The sequence below is a fragment of the Ruditapes philippinarum genome, unplaced genomic scaffold (genome assembly GCF_026571515.1).
Source record: "Ruditapes philippinarum isolate M1 unplaced genomic scaffold, ASM2657151v2 ctg10009_1_1_1_1, whole genome shotgun sequence".
In the NCBI taxonomy this organism is placed as follows: Eukaryota; Metazoa; Mollusca; class Bivalvia; order Venerida; family Veneridae; genus Ruditapes; species Ruditapes philippinarum.
Genome location: NW_026854310.1, coordinates 122,778 through 139,706, shown reverse-complemented (window position 1 = coordinate 139,706; position 16,929 = coordinate 122,778). Strand labels below are relative to the sequence as shown.

General features: G+C 30.7%; 1 protein-coding gene across 1 annotated transcript in view; it reads right to left on the bottom strand.

The window, feature by feature from the left end:
- LOC132739768 (uncharacterized) overlaps positions 1-16,929 on the bottom strand; it is a 56,545-nt gene that overhangs the window by 10,930 nt on the left and 28,686 nt on the right. The window contains exons 16-18 of the mRNA XM_060727564.1: positions 13,915-16,686; positions 13,363-13,446; positions 7,278-7,346 (exon numbers count right to left, since the gene is read on the bottom strand). Coding sequence (XP_060583547.1) covers positions 7,278-7,346; positions 13,363-13,446; positions 13,915-16,686 — 2,925 coding nt within the window. The remainder of the gene's footprint in view (positions 1-7,277; positions 7,347-13,362; positions 13,447-13,914; positions 16,687-16,929) is intronic.

Genomic DNA, 16,929 nt, shown 5'->3' with positions numbered 1-16,929 from the left:
CTGATTCAAATGTAAATTTATGTATAGTTTTATTTTCTAACTCCAGTGATGTTCCTAACATTCAATGTACAATGTATGACAGTCACTTCTAATCCTAATCAATAATAATCTATTCCCAATCAAAGAAAGTCGTGTCTAGTTTCATAGCTCAATCTATAATATTTCTTAGGCAGACACTCTATGATATAAAACCGCCATTAAACACAAATGTTGTCTTCTTCATTACATTAATTAAACCAGTCCACGTATTGATGAATTTCATATTAATCAATTTATTTTATATCACAAAATATTGACATCTTTTCTGCAAATGGTTCAAATTCCATGTTAAATGTAAGAATCACTTATGCTGAAAATTTAGAAATATACACAGAATTAAATATTATACTGAAAATTGAGTATTATACTGAAAATTGAGTATTATACTGAAAATTGAGTATTATACTGAAAATTGAGTATTATACTGAAAATTGAGTATTATACTGAAAATTAACTATTTTACTGAAAATTGAGTATTATTAAAAAATTTAGTATTTTACAAAATATTGATTATTGTACTCAAAATTGAATATAATTTATACAGAATATTAAAAAAATTGAGCATTATAATACAGAAAAATTGAGCATTATAATACAGAAAATTGAGCATAATAATACAGAAAATTGAGTATTATACAGAAAACTTGGTATTTATACAGAAAATTCAGTATTGAAAATTGAGCATTATACAGACAATTGAGTTAGATATAGAAAATTCAGTATTATACAGAAAATTCAGTATCATAGCAATAATTTAGTATATTATTAAGTATGCGCTACAATATTGCGCAGATTAAGTTGACCAGTTGGCAGACCCCACAAAATATCACAATACATGTGAATCAGACAAATAAAACAATTCTAAATGATAACTTACTCCTTAACACCATAGTTATACTGCAGTGCAGACATACACGCATGTATCTGTATGTTTAACTATCTGTGTGTTTAACAATAAGACTGATATATATGTATTTAATTACAAGACTGATGTATATGTTTGTTTAACTATAAGACTGATGTATATGTGTGTTTATTTTCAAGACTGTTGTATTTGTGTGTTTAACTACAAGACTGATGTATATGTGTGTTTAACTACAAGACTGATGTATATGTGTGTTTAACTGCAAGACTGATGTATATGTGTGTTTAACTACAAGACTGATGTATATGTGTGTTTAACTACAAGACTGATGTATATGTTTGTTTATAACTATAAGACTGATGTATATGTGTGTTTATTTTCAAGACCGTTGTATTTGTGTGTTTAACTACAAGACTGATGTATATGTTTGTTTAACTATAAGACTGATGTATCTGTGTGTTTAACTACAAAACTTATATATAAAAAGGTAAAGGTCTTGTTTATTTTAGTGTCACCCCTACTGAAAGGGCCAGCCATTTCTGACTTATGAGACACCTTTGCTTGCATACCATGTACCTCCCAACTCCTACCACTATGCCAGGGGCCAGGCGGATAGAAATCTGTAACCATTCATTTTAACAACCTCGCGGCTCATGAAGCGGCCATTTCGGAATGAGTCCCATGAGAAACATTCATATTTCAATTAACGCTCCTTGTGGGGCTCAAACCTTCGACCTTCCAATCCGAAAGGCTGACACCTTAATCACTAGGTCAACAGTATATAATTATATGTATTAAATTACAAGACTGATGTATATGTGTGTTTAACCATTAGACTAATGTATATGTTTGTTTAACTTCAAGACTGATGTATATGAGTATTTAATTACAAGACTGTTGTATCTGTGTGTTTAACTTCAAGACTGTTGTATCTGTGTGTTTAACTACAAGACTGATGTATCTGTGTGTTTAACTACAAGACTGATGTATATGAGTGTTTAACTACAAGACTGATGTGTATGTGTGTTTAACTACAAGACTGTAGTACATGTCTGCCTAACTACAAGACTGATGTATATGAGTATTTAACTACAAGACTGATGTATATGAGTCTTAATTACAAGACTGATGCATATGTGTGTTTAACTACAAAACTGTAGTACCTGTGTGCTTAACTACAAGACTGATGTATAAGACTTATGTACCTTTTGGCTTTACTACAAGACTGATGTTTTTGTGTGTTTAATATAAGACTGGTGTATCTCTGCGTTTAATATAAGACTGATCAATGTAAATGTTTGTTTTAGTTAGTGAATTTTAATAAAAACAGTTTAATCTGTTCCTCACAAATTAAATCGAGCAAATTTGTTATGCCATAATTCACGGCTTATTTAATTAGATTCTTATATATTTACATTTCCACAAGACACTTAATAAAAGAAAGTGTTTTATTTCATTTATTATCACAGATAAGAGTGTGAAAATGATCAAACATGAGTACAACTGTCAGCTAACCTCTTGAAATAGTTGTACCTCCACTGCCTACACGTCTTTGACGATGTAAAAAATCTTGCATTAATCTATCCCGCGTTGAAAATTTTGTCAGGTCCCTAACATACCCAGAATGCTCCTCAGTGGGCGACTTAACTGATAAAATTTTTATAGATCCTTCAATCGTGGCCTCTGTCTGTAAGCCATCTGTTAAGCCGTTGATGTTACTATTTGCCAGGGATATGAAACTATTTCCTCGTGACAGTTGCGACACTGTAAAACTGCCTTGTCTCGATAAAGACTCCTTCAAGGAGGCACCTGCGTGTTGTTGTGACATATTTTCAGTATTTTTTTTCTTTTACCGACTAAAATTCAGCAATGTTTCTGCAGAAACTATTTCATCTTCTGAGTTGTTTTTATCTGTGTTATATTATTTTTCCTCCATGTTATAGTATATAATGTGAAGATCACTTCCATCATAAAAATTTTATTATATATTATTTAATTTTGAGAAAGAGAGCTGTAAAAATGCTGTTTTTTCATAATCTTAACAGCTAACACTACTTGATATTCCACCCTGTATAAATAATTTATAATTTTTAAAATGAATTTCAGATCATTATTAAAAGTAAAATTAATAATTTCCTGAATTACTCAAGAAAGATTTATAGTCTGTTAACTTAAATCTAGAAAGGAAGCCACTCAATTCCACACAAACTATTTACAACACTTTCTTTCACTATTTTCAATTCCAAACTGGCTGTGCAATAATAATCCAGCAATTATTTCATTTTCACATTTTTTCCACATGATTAGCACAATTATGGTTACCTTTAATTATTAACATGTAAGTTAATGAACATTTTTTTAAACCAAAAACCTTTATTGTAATGACTAGCAAGAATTTTAGCAGATTTTAATCAAACTAAATAATTAACTAATTATCAACAATCAAGCAGGCTAGATCATTACAACCTCGGCTGATTTATTTGAATAAATGTATCCTGTAAGTCATTCTATAGGCTTAATGCTTATTGTTCTTTCAGCCGGTGCTGACAATGTGGAATATCGTTCCATAATAGCAGTCAATTATTCAATCAAACGTGCCAACTATGTCACGAGATATAATGATAATTTTCATACATAAACTATTGGCTAAAGGAAGAGATCCCATTTGAATGAAAATTTTTTTAGCAGTAACTCCATGTATGTATAAAAAATGATAAAGAATTAAATAAAAGAACTTAATTTTAGATTTAAAGCTATATCTATTTGAAAAAGATGAAATAAAATCTTTTTTCCTAAAACAAGTTTTGGAAACATGCAGATTTCATAAAAAAATAAAAAAGAGGGCCATGATGGCCCTGAGGTCGCTCACCTGTATATAGGCCCCCAAAGCGGAGCCAGTTTAAACCCCAGGGCTTTTATTTGAACAAACTTGGAACACCCATTAGAAGATGTTTCATGAGTTTCATAAATTTTCACTACACACATATAATGAAAAACAATGACCTCCTTCTTTCCCCCCCCCCCCCCCGGCAGGGCCAATTTTAACCCAAGGGGGTCTTCATTTGAACAAACTTGGTAGACACCCATAAGAAGATGTTTCATGCTAAACATCTAAGCTCTAGCTCATTGGGTTTTTTAAAAGAAGATTTTTTAAGTTTTTACTATAATACACATATAGTTAAAAACAATGACACCCCTGGGGCGGGGCCAGTTTTGACCCCAGGGCTTTTATTTGAACAAAATTTGTAGACACTTACTAGAAGATGTTTCATGCTTAATATCTAAACTCTAGCTATTTGGGTTTTTTCAAAGAAGATTTTAAGTTTTTGCTATACACATATAAGGAAAATCAATGACCCCCGGGGCGGGGCCAATTTTGACCCCAGGGCTTTTATTTGAACAAACTTTGTAGACACACACTAGAAGATGTTTCATGCTTAATATCTAAACCCTAGCTATTTGGGTTTTTTCAAAGAAGATTTTTTAAGTTTTTGATATACACATATAAGGAAAATCAATGACCCCTGGGGCGGGGCCAATTTTGACCCCAGGGCTTTTATTTGAACAAACTTGGTAGACACCCATTAGAACATGTTTCATGCTAAATATCTTAGCTCTAGCTCTTTGAGTTCTTTAAAAGAAGATTTTTTAAGTTTTTACTATATGCATATAGGGAAAATCAATGACCCCCTGGGGCGGGGCCAATTTTGACCCCAGGGCTTTTATTTGAACAAACTTGGTAGACACTCATTAGAACATGTTTCATGCTAAATATCTTAGCTCTAGCTCTTTGGGTTCTTTAAAAGAAGATTTCTTAAGTTTTTACTATATGCATATAGGGAAAATCAATGACCCCCTGGGGCGGGGCCAATTTTGACCCCAGTGCTTTTATTTGAACAAACTTGGTAGACACTCACTAGAAGATGTTTCATGCCAAATATCTAAGCTCTAGCTCTTTGGGTTTTTTAAAAGAAGATATTTAAAGTTTTTTCTTTCGGTTGCCATGGCAACCAAAGTTCTGCATGGAATTAAATTCTTTGAACAATTTTTAAAGGTGATCACCAAAGGAACATTCCTGTGAAGTTTGGATGAAATTGGCTTAGTGGTTTATGAGGAGATGTCATTTAAAGTAAAAGTTTACGGCCGGACGCCGGACGGCCGGACGCCGGACGAAAAGCGATCACAAAAGCTCACCCTGTCACTTTGTGACAGGTGAGCTAAAAACTGAAAATCATGGACATGCTTTCAATGACTATGTGCATGTTAGATAATTATTTTCAATGATTTTGAAATTTATATTTGACTATATGTCATATTTCATTAACTTTTATTCTGTTAACCACTTATATATTACACTACACCTTTATGGTTCAAATGTATTAAATATTTAAGCTCGATTGCAAAACAACTTCTTGGAACTTAATATTAATCACTTTCGATCGATTCCGCTTCCTCAGGGACTAACCAATACTGGTGTCATATTATGAGGAAACATGGTCTTGACCTAGTAGAGCTTTGCACCCATGATCTCTGGGTTGAGAGGCAGACACCTTTACTACTAGGCCACCACTCTACCTCACATTTATACGAATGTGATAAATTAAAGCACTATTTCCAGTGCAACATAAAGTTCAGGTATATACCTTTAAAATTCATCCCTTTAACAAGTTAAACAAAGATAACATCAACACTTCAAAAGAAAGCATTATTTAGTACATTATATTCTAAAGGTGTACATTAAGTGTCACAATTTAATGTTGCTAAGTCACTCTAAAGTCTTTTAAACCCGCCGTTTATTTCAGTTTTAATTGATTTTAATGTTGTTACAATAAACTAATCTATTTAGATAATCTGTTAGATTTAAAATGTGATAGCAAATTAATTATTTCTTATCACATATTTCTTCTTTTCCAATTAGAATGTTTAAGGTATTTTATTTCCGACTCCCTTTGTTGTTTGTTTTGTCAGAAAAAAACAAAACAAAAAAAAAAATTTAAATTTTTTTTTAGATATAAAATAATACAGTTGATTCATGAATAATGAGATTGTGTCAATCATTGTTGTTAAAGTTGTTAAAGGAACTCCCCTGAGGTTTTTGTATTTTCTGATTGTAAGATCAGTAAATACATAGCTAACATCCACGGTCTAACACAAAATTTCCTAACAGTCCTAACAACGCAAAGTAGTTCTCACTCAAAACTGCTTAAAAACCAGCAATTTAAAAGAAAGAATAATTTTTAATGTAGGCATTTAACGAATTACAGTGCATTAAAAGTTTAGATTAGTCAACAGAAATATGAGGTTACAATCACAAATTTCGCGGATGAATATCTTTTTTACCCAATGAAAAATGTTCGACTATTTCCGTAAAGCTTCAGATTATCATGAATATCATTTTAATCAATGAAAATGCTATTTTTAGCTATGTCGATTACCGAATACTCCAGAGCGTAGTACTCGAGTAGTGGAATATATACATGTCGGACTGTTTTGGCGAGAAGATTTTCGCTAAATTATTTTCATCAGTGTTAAACAACAGGTTTATCGTGAACAAAATACCTCGAAATTAATAAGGATTACAAACACGAAATGGAAATTCTCAATTTAGAATTACATAATGTATTCGTTTTTATTCAAGGTACATATGTATAACTTCGCCATGGTGCAGAGGTAAGCGGTCTCGTTGAGGGTGTGCGAGGCCTATGGTTCAAATCCTAGTAGAGGCAATTCTATTTTTTTTTCATGCAAAATTCCATATGTATCAATCTCAAACTGTTATAGAAGAAAATGAAAACGCTGTCGCTGCGTAAGATGAATTATAGTATATAAAAATAAACTTATACAGGAAAGTCAGTATGATTTAGATTGCAAAAATCAGAAAATACCATAGAGCTGCAGCCCTTTGATTTGACTTGTCAGGACTGGAAATATTTTTCTGGAGACTGTTGTACAAAATGATAAAGGTCTGGACCAATAACTTGTGAGCAAATTTTCAGGATTTTCTCTCATCCCAATCATTTTTCTGGAACACTTTTCGCTCAAATCAGGCTAAGAATTGAACAGAAAATTGATTTTGACAATTCAAGTCTGAGTATATTTTGTTGTTATCCTAAATTGCAGAGTTTACCATTTTAACTTTTAAGTGCTTCACTTGATATTTTTAAGATTTTCATATTTCATGCTTTTAGACCTTTGAACCTCAGTCGAGTTCCTTTAATGGACCTATGAAACTTTAACAGGTAAACAAAACCACACACTGAAAGATTCACTTATTGCATTTTCTGCTAAAAGGTTATGTTGCATATGGCATTTCACCGTCACCCATAATATAACTTATCTAAAAGCAAGAGAGATAATCCATTTAGAAACTTACTCATATCTGGAGTTATTGTAAGAGTTTCCTCCCTTACTGGCTCTAGTGGTTCAGATTTATTGGTTGAATCTGAAATTACAAAATGTTTACAATTAACTTAATTTATTTTTGATATAAACAATGACTGCTTCACAGACTTACAAAATTCCGGTAAAGAAAGGAATAGAGTATTATGATTAACCAATAATATTAAAAATTGAATAAAGATGATATTTAATTAAAAAACAAGACTTTATCCAACAACAACTTATCCAACTTTACAGTCATTTTTTGTTTTCAATTAGTCATAAAAAAGTACAAAACAGTAAAATTATAAAACAGAAATGATAACGGAATATAATTTTTTATACAATTATAGTCATGTACAAAAAACACATGAATATGTAAATAAAACAAGAATATGTTATTTCAATTAAAAAACATGAATATGTAAATAGAAAATATGAATATGGAAATGAAACACATGAATATGTAAATAAAAGTTAAAACACATCAAAAATTAGCAAACATGCAATTTATTTCATGCAAATATCAAACAAAAACAACAATATGATAAAAATTGGTACATTGTACACACAGACTAATTATATTTAAATATCAAAAATATCAAGATATAATCTAAAACTAAAAATCATAAATTTTCAAAAATAAAATTTATTATATCAGCAAATACTTACAAAATTCAATGACTCTTAAATTTAAACTGCTTATTTATTTAATTATTAATTAATCAATTAATTAATTAATTAATTTATATTTATTTACTTTTTTATTTATTTATTTATGTAATAAACATGATCTACCTTTAGTTAGGAATCATTCATTATTTATTGTTATATGTCAATGGATTTCCATTTCAAAATACATGTACTAAAATTAGCGAGGCAACATATGGAGTTCTGTTACAAGACTCTGCTTTAAATTTCTCCTCAGGGCCCAATGGTTTGTGTCATTTATTCTGGTACAAAAAAGTAATTCATTTGCTAGTATTTAAAAAAGTTTACAATAAATAAACATTTTTTTAAATCCCAAAATAAAATTTGTGTATTTTAAAACCTTTTGTTTATTTTAAAAAATTATCAATATTTTATCAGCAACTGTAAAAAAACCCTAATTGAACACTTCTACAACCTCTTTTTGTTGAATATTTTATAAAATGTTAAATGTAACTAAAGGGAAAAATTGGGTTAATAAGCGTTTTTTTAAAATATGAAAATTTTTGGGCAATTTTTTTTCTACATGTAGAAAAAAAGTGAAAAAAGCTTTCCTGTTTAAAATTTGAAGGGGGAAACTTAGTGCGTAACAGGTTTACACTCCTATTAAAATATATAGAATTAAAATGTTACTGCCTAAAGGTCGGAATAAAACTCTCCCCGTTTTAATTTTGGAAATTGGCTGTTTTAAATCTAGGTTAATATTAAAAAGCTTGTCTCCCGATGAAACCAAATATTCAAAAAAAACAAAATTTAGTAAATGTATATATTTTAAAAAAAAAAACGATTCAAATTTAAATAAAAATTTATAGTTTGTTGCCATAAATGTTGACTTGCGATTTAAAAAACTTTTTTTACTCAATAACACAAAAACTTAAAAAAAGGGGTATTTTTTGCTATTTTTACCAAAGAAACTGGAGGGATGCTCTTTAAGGGAAATCGTTCAAAATGCTAAATTATTTTGCTGCTTAGGGGCTGCTTTTGGGCCTCACCAGGTTTTTTGTAAATTTTCTGTTGAAAATTTATCAAGTAAATCATTCTTTAAAATTACAACATTTTAAAATTTTCAGCTAAATTTTAATTATAAAAGGGACTGAAAATAAAGGTGTTTTAAAACAGTTACATTATTGATGCCTGCAACATTTTACCTGAAAAGATTATTCAAATAACACTGTGTTAGTATACAACAAATAAAGCTGTTCAGTACACACAGGGGTAATTTACTGACTCCAAGGCCGCTGCAATACTCTTTGGTCTGAAATAATCCTTACACCTTACTAACAAGAATAACAACATTAATTTCAACATTACATTAATTATTACCTGAAAAATGTATATAGACAAAAAAACAAACACAAAGTAATAACATCTGCATTACAGGTACAATGTTCTTGCTTTCTGTTTTTAAATACCCTACTAATATATTCTCCTAAAAAATCTGCAATTTTTTACTTTCATTGCTGGAATCAAAATTGACTTGCCAGTGCAACCAGTATAGATCCAGGCCAGCCTGCACTGACCAGGTATGCTGTCTGAATAGACTCTATACTGTTGGTTGACCAACATAAGTATTTCCATCTTCATTATCCCCAAAAATAATAATGATCACTTCCAAAATAGGAGCTGGACAAGTCTATTTAAGAAATTCAGCAGATAAAGGGTTTTAATACAGAATGGCGAAATGTCATATGGTTCAGGAACTGTTCACTTTTTAAGGGTCCGAAGATGTGTAAGAGGCTGGATAGCTCAGTCGGAAAAGCCACTTTACAGTTCTGAAAGTCACGGGTTCGATTCCTGGTCAGGCTGCACATTTTTCTCCCCCTAAATAGTGAACAGTCCTGAACCGTGACAGCAGTATCAAAGAAATTTTATCCAATCTATTATCCAATTATCAACCTATCTAAATCTATAACATAAAAATCTACCTTATATCATTTGATGTCATCAATATTATATCCAATTATATATAGTTTTCCTTTCACTAATTTACTCTTGTTATCACTAATTCCACAAAAAAAACCCAAAAAAACTAAAAATTTCAAATATCTTTTATCTGCGAACTAAATATCTCCAGTGTATATACTGAGAATAATTATTACATTATTATATATCTAATATTACACTTTTTTATCAAAATCACTATGGCTTTTTTTAACCATAATTGTAAATGTAAATTGAGATTTAAGAAGAAACAAAAGTCAATCAATGACTCCTAAAGCTATGATATCAAAGTTTAAAGGGACACCTATCAAATTTCACTTTAACCATTTCAATGAAAGGAATTGAAACATTATCACTTAAACTGTATGATAGTCTAAACAAATAGTAAATTAAAGGGGTAACCTTTTTTCCATAAACATTATATTCTTAAAGTGTATAAAGCTTATAATTTATTACATGCTTTTCGGTGGTTTATAGAAATATATCAGTGAAATATAAACTGATATTCTCAGTTTGAATTTAAGCCTATTTAATTGCTTCAGTGAAATACCAGCGTGCATAGTACTGGAAATTACCAACTTAATGATGTGAGGTCGTTAATGATTTCACATTATATATTATTTGACGAGCTTAGTATTAGGTTAAAATGTCTTTTTATACGTTCCTTTGCATATTATTAAAAGAAAATTTGTTTAGTAAAGTGTAAGATTGAAATATATTTCAGTCCTTGTGAACACCAAAAGTTCATATTTCAATCGTGGCAGCACGGAACTTGTGAAACATACCTTTTGGTGCTCACTCGGTTAAATATATTCAGATCTTACTCTGAACTTTGCAAATATACAAATTTATCTGCTGCAAAAGTTATTGTTTGAATTTTAAGAGAAAGAATAAGCTGATACTCTTCTATGAAATAAATGCACAAAATTAGTGTTTAATGTATGTAAAACCCTACTAATAAAACAGCAGCATAATAATTTGTTCCGAAACATTTTATTCTGTTCATGTTCAATTATCATGTGTGTTAAATAACAGAGACATCTTAAGTTGCAACTCTGTTCAAAACCAACCATAAGATTATGGAAGCAATTTAATTTTACTGCTGATAACTGTTAAAAAGTATTTTATATAAAAAGAAAAATATGAATTTTTTCACTTAGTATATATACCTGAAAAGAATTATTGTTTTAAGCAGTCTTTTCTTAAGTTATAAAATGTTAAATAAAATCATAAATGAACTTAAATGTCTACTACAAGATTAAACAAATTCTATGCTGAAAGTATATAATTATTTAGAACATCAACAAATTCATTAGAAAGTTTTCCTGTAACAGTGTTTATAAAACAAGACCCTAAGCTATAATTTATACTTATATTTAACAATTTCCCCCCTACAAGTCAAAGTAGTTCGTCTTTAAGTCTACAAGAGTTGGTCACAGTTCAAACAGTCTTTTATTCTTACAATTATCAGGTTTCACTTGTTAAGGCGAACAGTAACGCAAATACAGATATAAAAGTTAAACAAATACACTCCTCGTATTCCCCTATTGTTCTTCAGTTCATTTGTCAAGCTCATATCTACTAATATAGCACCCAGTTTGATATCCCTGTAATCTCTAAAGTTAGGGTTAATCCCTGTAATCATTTATTGATAAAATAAATAAATTATTCCTCAAATTAAATTGAAATTTACAGTATCAGTACTTAACATGAATTTACTCAGTTATGATCAACTAACCATATTTTTGTTATTTAAGAATCTATTAATTTACAGGTTTATATATGAATTGATTTAAAAATATAGTTGACACCAGTTTTTTAACAGTCAAATTTTCTTTGAGAAAAATTTAAGATATATTTAGATAATAATTTTGCCAAATATCAACATTAAGTTTAACAATTTCTGAAATAAATAATAAGTTTGCCAAATATAAACATTAACAATTTCTGAAATAGATAATACATTTTGTCAAATATAAACATTATCTAGTAATAATTTCTGAAATAAATAATAAATTTGCCAAATATATAGAGGATATTCAAGTTTTTTCTATAAATACATGATTTATTTTCATCGAGTGGTATGAAAATAAATATTTCATGAGTGGCGGTAGCCACGAGTGAAATATGGTAATTTTCATGCCACAAGATGAAAATAAATCATGTATTTATAGAAAAAACTTGAATTTTCTGTTTATTATATACATTTTTCTCTTTTTTTGCTATAAAATTTGAAAGACTTTCCCTTAAATTTTGCGTACTGGCAGAATTAAAAAGAAAGTAGTCCGGCAAGACACCAGTGAAAATACGGAAAATATGTTTCACTGCAGTGAAAAATAAATTTTTACAGTGAAAATACGGAAAATGAAAATATGCATTTTATTTCATCAATATTTCTCAATATTTCATTTGTAAGTATATAATAAAAACATAATCTAGTAATAATTTCTGAAATAAATAATAAATTTGCCCAATAAATATTAACATTTAATCTGTATATTGTTGTGCAGTATATCATGATCCATACTAGAATCACTGCAGGACTGTTAAAGCAATGTATTTCAAATAACACTATGCCTTCAGCCATTGAATACAAAGACTTTGAGAGAAATAATGGAAACAGCAATCCACATAGAAAAGGGATTTCCTAGAACTCTTCAAATGTGAGTGATTCCCATTAAATACTGAGGTATAAACAAACTTTCACAGTAATCTGAGGGTTTTCATACTCATGTGCCAATGAAAACAACCGATTAACTCATGTGCCAATGAAAACAACCGATTGTGACGACGGGTCAAGGGTGATGTTTTAATCTACAGGCTGAAAATACAACTGATTTTAACAGCATTTCAACTGATGATTAAATTGGATTGCTGATATTTTAATAATGAAAACCCTGAGTAAAACTTTGGTAAATATAATGATACTAACTGAAACACTGTATTACATGTGAATGGTAGTGTATCGTGATGCTTATTTATATTATGGTAAAAGCTTTGTACCTCGGGATAAGACGGGGAAAAACCCACATTTGCTGGGAAAAACCCACATTTGCTGAGTTCTACATAACCCCTGTGACACAATTATTGTAGGTGATTTAAAAAAACAATTAAGGAGGATGTGAAACAGGCAACAATGTGTTCAATGAAAAGGTAACACTTCAATAAAAACAACATACAAATATTTAATATTAAACAAAAAAAATGGGGTTAATTTTTCTTTTAAAACACCCACATTTGGGTTTATTTTAAAAACCCTTCATTTTTAAAAAATTTTCAGTGAAAAGTTCGAGGGATGACTATAAAACTGCAGTAACTTATATGAAATAAAGAAGGACTTACAACAGTTTTGTGGCCAACCCTCGAATTACATAAGTGAGTAAACAACACACAACAAATAAGGTGTTAACAATGTGATTCTATAGTTATACCTTGAAGGTCAAAAATTTGTGGTGTGAAGGTCACAACTGAGAGTGACATTGACCTTTTGTCTCTACCTTTAACCCTCTTAGGATCTACAGAATTCCACAAAACATGTCAGATTAAAAACACTTTCTATCAAATTGATTTCACAGATCAAAATAAATGTTTCAATGGTTAATTGTTTTATTTTAGAAAAATTACATATATAACCCTTGTAACAACATTTTAGGCCTTTTAGTCAAATTAGTTTTTCATTGGGCCATCATGGTGTTAAGAATATTTAAATATAAAACTGCTGTAGTTTTATCATGGATTTTATATTTCAATCAAAGAAAGAAATCATGCAGTATCAAAACTAAATTGTTCTAAAACTTTTGACAGATTTTATGGCTCTATTATGAACAGTTGTTTGATATATAACTCATTGAAAAGAAATGGGCAACATAATCTGTCATTTTAACTAATAATAGAAATTTAAATAATGCAGATCTGTGGAAGAAAATAAAATTTTAAATTCGAATATCAAATATTAAATACTGAATTATCATGAGTCAACCTACTGCTTTTAAACTGCTTCTTTACAATAACCGGCCCTTGACTGAATCCTCTAAGATATACTGGAACTTTGAATGGTGCTTTCAGCTGTTCAAGTGTAAGCGTACCAAACCTCTCCTGTAGTTCCTGTATATCAGTTAACAATGGCATTGACAGAGAGCGAGCTTTGCTCAGTTTTCTTCCTGTAACACCAAGGACACTGTTTCTTCCAGCAGAACTTGGTCTTTGTTGTTCCCACTTGTTATCTTCTATATCTGATTCGTTCTCTGAATTTTCATCCAAGTCAGTACCAATACCATCTTCAAAATTCTCTTCTTCAGAAGATTCTTCAAGTTTGTCTTCTTCTGGCTCTTTGTCCTGCAGTTTGTTGCTCTGATTGTCAAATATCTTCGCAAGTTGACTTTGGATACTAGGCAATTGATTAAAATCAATGTCATTTTCTTCTTCAGATAAACTGTTGCTTCTACCAGGTTTCCTTTTCTTTCTTCCCCTATCCCCACTATGGTTTACATCTTTATTGGGATTCTTACCGTTTACTTTTCTTTGAGCCTTTCTATCTTTTGACCTTTTCTTTCTACCCCCGTTTTTCATTTTTCTATCTTTGTCATCATTTTCTTTTTCATTTAAAACATCAAGATCATCTCCATTATCTCTTGCACTATGTTCTGCTCCATTTTTAACATTTTCTTTTTCAACATTACCACTCCTGCCTTTCATTCTTCTGACATGTTTCAAATCTCTTTTTCCCTTAGAATTTGCACCTCCTTCTTCTTCAGACTGGAAACCTCTTTGTCCTTTACCTTCTATGTCATCACTATTGTCTGTACTATAATCTGAATTTTCTTCAGAAAAGTCATCTTCTGTCCTTTCAGCTGTTTTTCTTTCTTTTGATGTCCTTTGTTTACGTTTACTAGGCTTCTTCTCATCATAAACACTAGCATTTGACTGTTTCTGACTGCTCAACTTTGATCTTTTACTATCTTTTGACTGGTTCCTATCTGACTGCTCATAGCTGTGATCTCTTTCATCTTGAGCAGAAACATTTCTATCTGTAGCATTCATGTTTAGGTGCTTCCTATTTGATTTTCTACTTTTACCTTTTCTATCATTAGATCTTGAGTGTTGATGCTTCTCATAACTTTTACTTCTATTTTCTTCATCTACATCTATATCACCAGTATTACCTTTCTTTCGTCTATGCCTCTTCTTTGACCTTCCAATTCTATCTTTAGTTTTACCCATGTCTTTCTCCCCTGAATTTTCTCTAGCTACTATACTTAAAGTATCATCTAAAATATCATCATCACTGTTTTCTGTAGCAACTTCATTTTCTTCAACATTAACCAAATTGTTATTATCTATATCATCAACATTATTCTCCTTAATGTCTTCAGTTCCTCCCTCAATTTCCTTTGTCATAACAAGGTCTGGATCCTTAATGTTATTTGATTCATCATCTTTTTGAAGCTCTTCTTTCCTTCTTCTTCTGTGCTTTCTATGCCTGTGTCTTCTTTTTCTCTCCAGCTTTTTCATCTTCTCAATATCATCATCATTTTCATCCTCCTGATTTTCATCTATTTCAAGATTTTCTACATCAATAATATCATCAAAAACAAGTTCAAGATCTGGCTCTTGTGAAGTAAGTGATCCCATTGGTTTGTCAACATCACTTGGAACTAATGGAGGTGAAAATGAAGTATCATGATATATTTCTGTGTAACCATAATCATCAAATTCATTTGGAAGTTGAATTATGTTACTACTATTTACTTCTTGGTTTACCTGGTTTCTCTCGGAAATATTATCTACTGCTTTACCATCATTAAGCTTACCAGATGTAACACCCTGGTCAATGTAGCTTCCAGTGAACTGAGATTGACCTGTGGATAGAAAACTTTCTCTTCTTCCCGTAGGAACCTTCAAAGAATTCTTTTTTCTTGAGCTTGGATCATTGATTATCCATGTACCTTCATTGTCTACCGATACTGAACCAGATCTTGAATTTCTACCTGTTGTTTTTGATCCTCTTGAATGAGATTTTCTACCCTGGCTACTGTTTCCTCTAGCATGCCTATTGTACATATCTGCATCACCAAAAAATGGAGTAAAATTTCCCACAGATTGTGATCTTTGATTGTCTTTAGTGTGTAAACTTACAACAGGCAAGCTGCCACTTTTCTTGCAATGTTGACGCTGGAACATCCTCTGATATTCCTTAATCATTGACCTTGACCTAGACCTGTTGCTTGGAGACAAATTGCTTGCCTTATAGTCTGGCAATGTCCATGGGGAATTCGGTCTTGTTTTGGACAAGGGAAGATCAGCATGGGATACTACGTCATCATTTTCAGTTTGACCTTTGAGGAATGACCTTGTCTTCTTACCACCAATGAGTCTTTTACCTGGTACTTGACCTTGACCTCCTACATCACCTTTTCTGAACTCATTTTTCTTTCCTTGGTGTTGTTTGTTATCATTGAAATCATGATTTTTCAATTCAATTATTTCATTATTCTTATCTCTTACAACAGCTGAAATGATATTGTCATTTTCAGCATCTTCAACATCTTCATCTGTTTTCCCTAACACGATTTCTTGCCTTCCATGACCTGTCCTTGTAACTTTTAGATTAGGAAAACGCCTTCTTGACCTAAGACCTTGAGGGTTTTGGTTGACTGATGACTCACTTTCAAGGTCACTGAGTGTCATTTGACCTTTATATATTTCCTGAACTTCCTTTACATTTTCTTCCTCATCCTCATCATTAGAAGATAATGCTGAAAGTGTAAACATTAAAATAATTGTATTATAACTGTCATATGCCAACAAATGTTTCCTTTATAATACTTGTGTACCTTATTGAATGATGATTAAAATATAATAAAAGAAATATATACCATTGGAATACTACATCCTTATGAAAACTATTCCTTAAACTTTTTTTACATATTTTGGCAAGTTCTTGTCAGCAGAATATTTACCTATCAATGTGTTAATAGCAGTCTTCTTTCTTAGTTTTA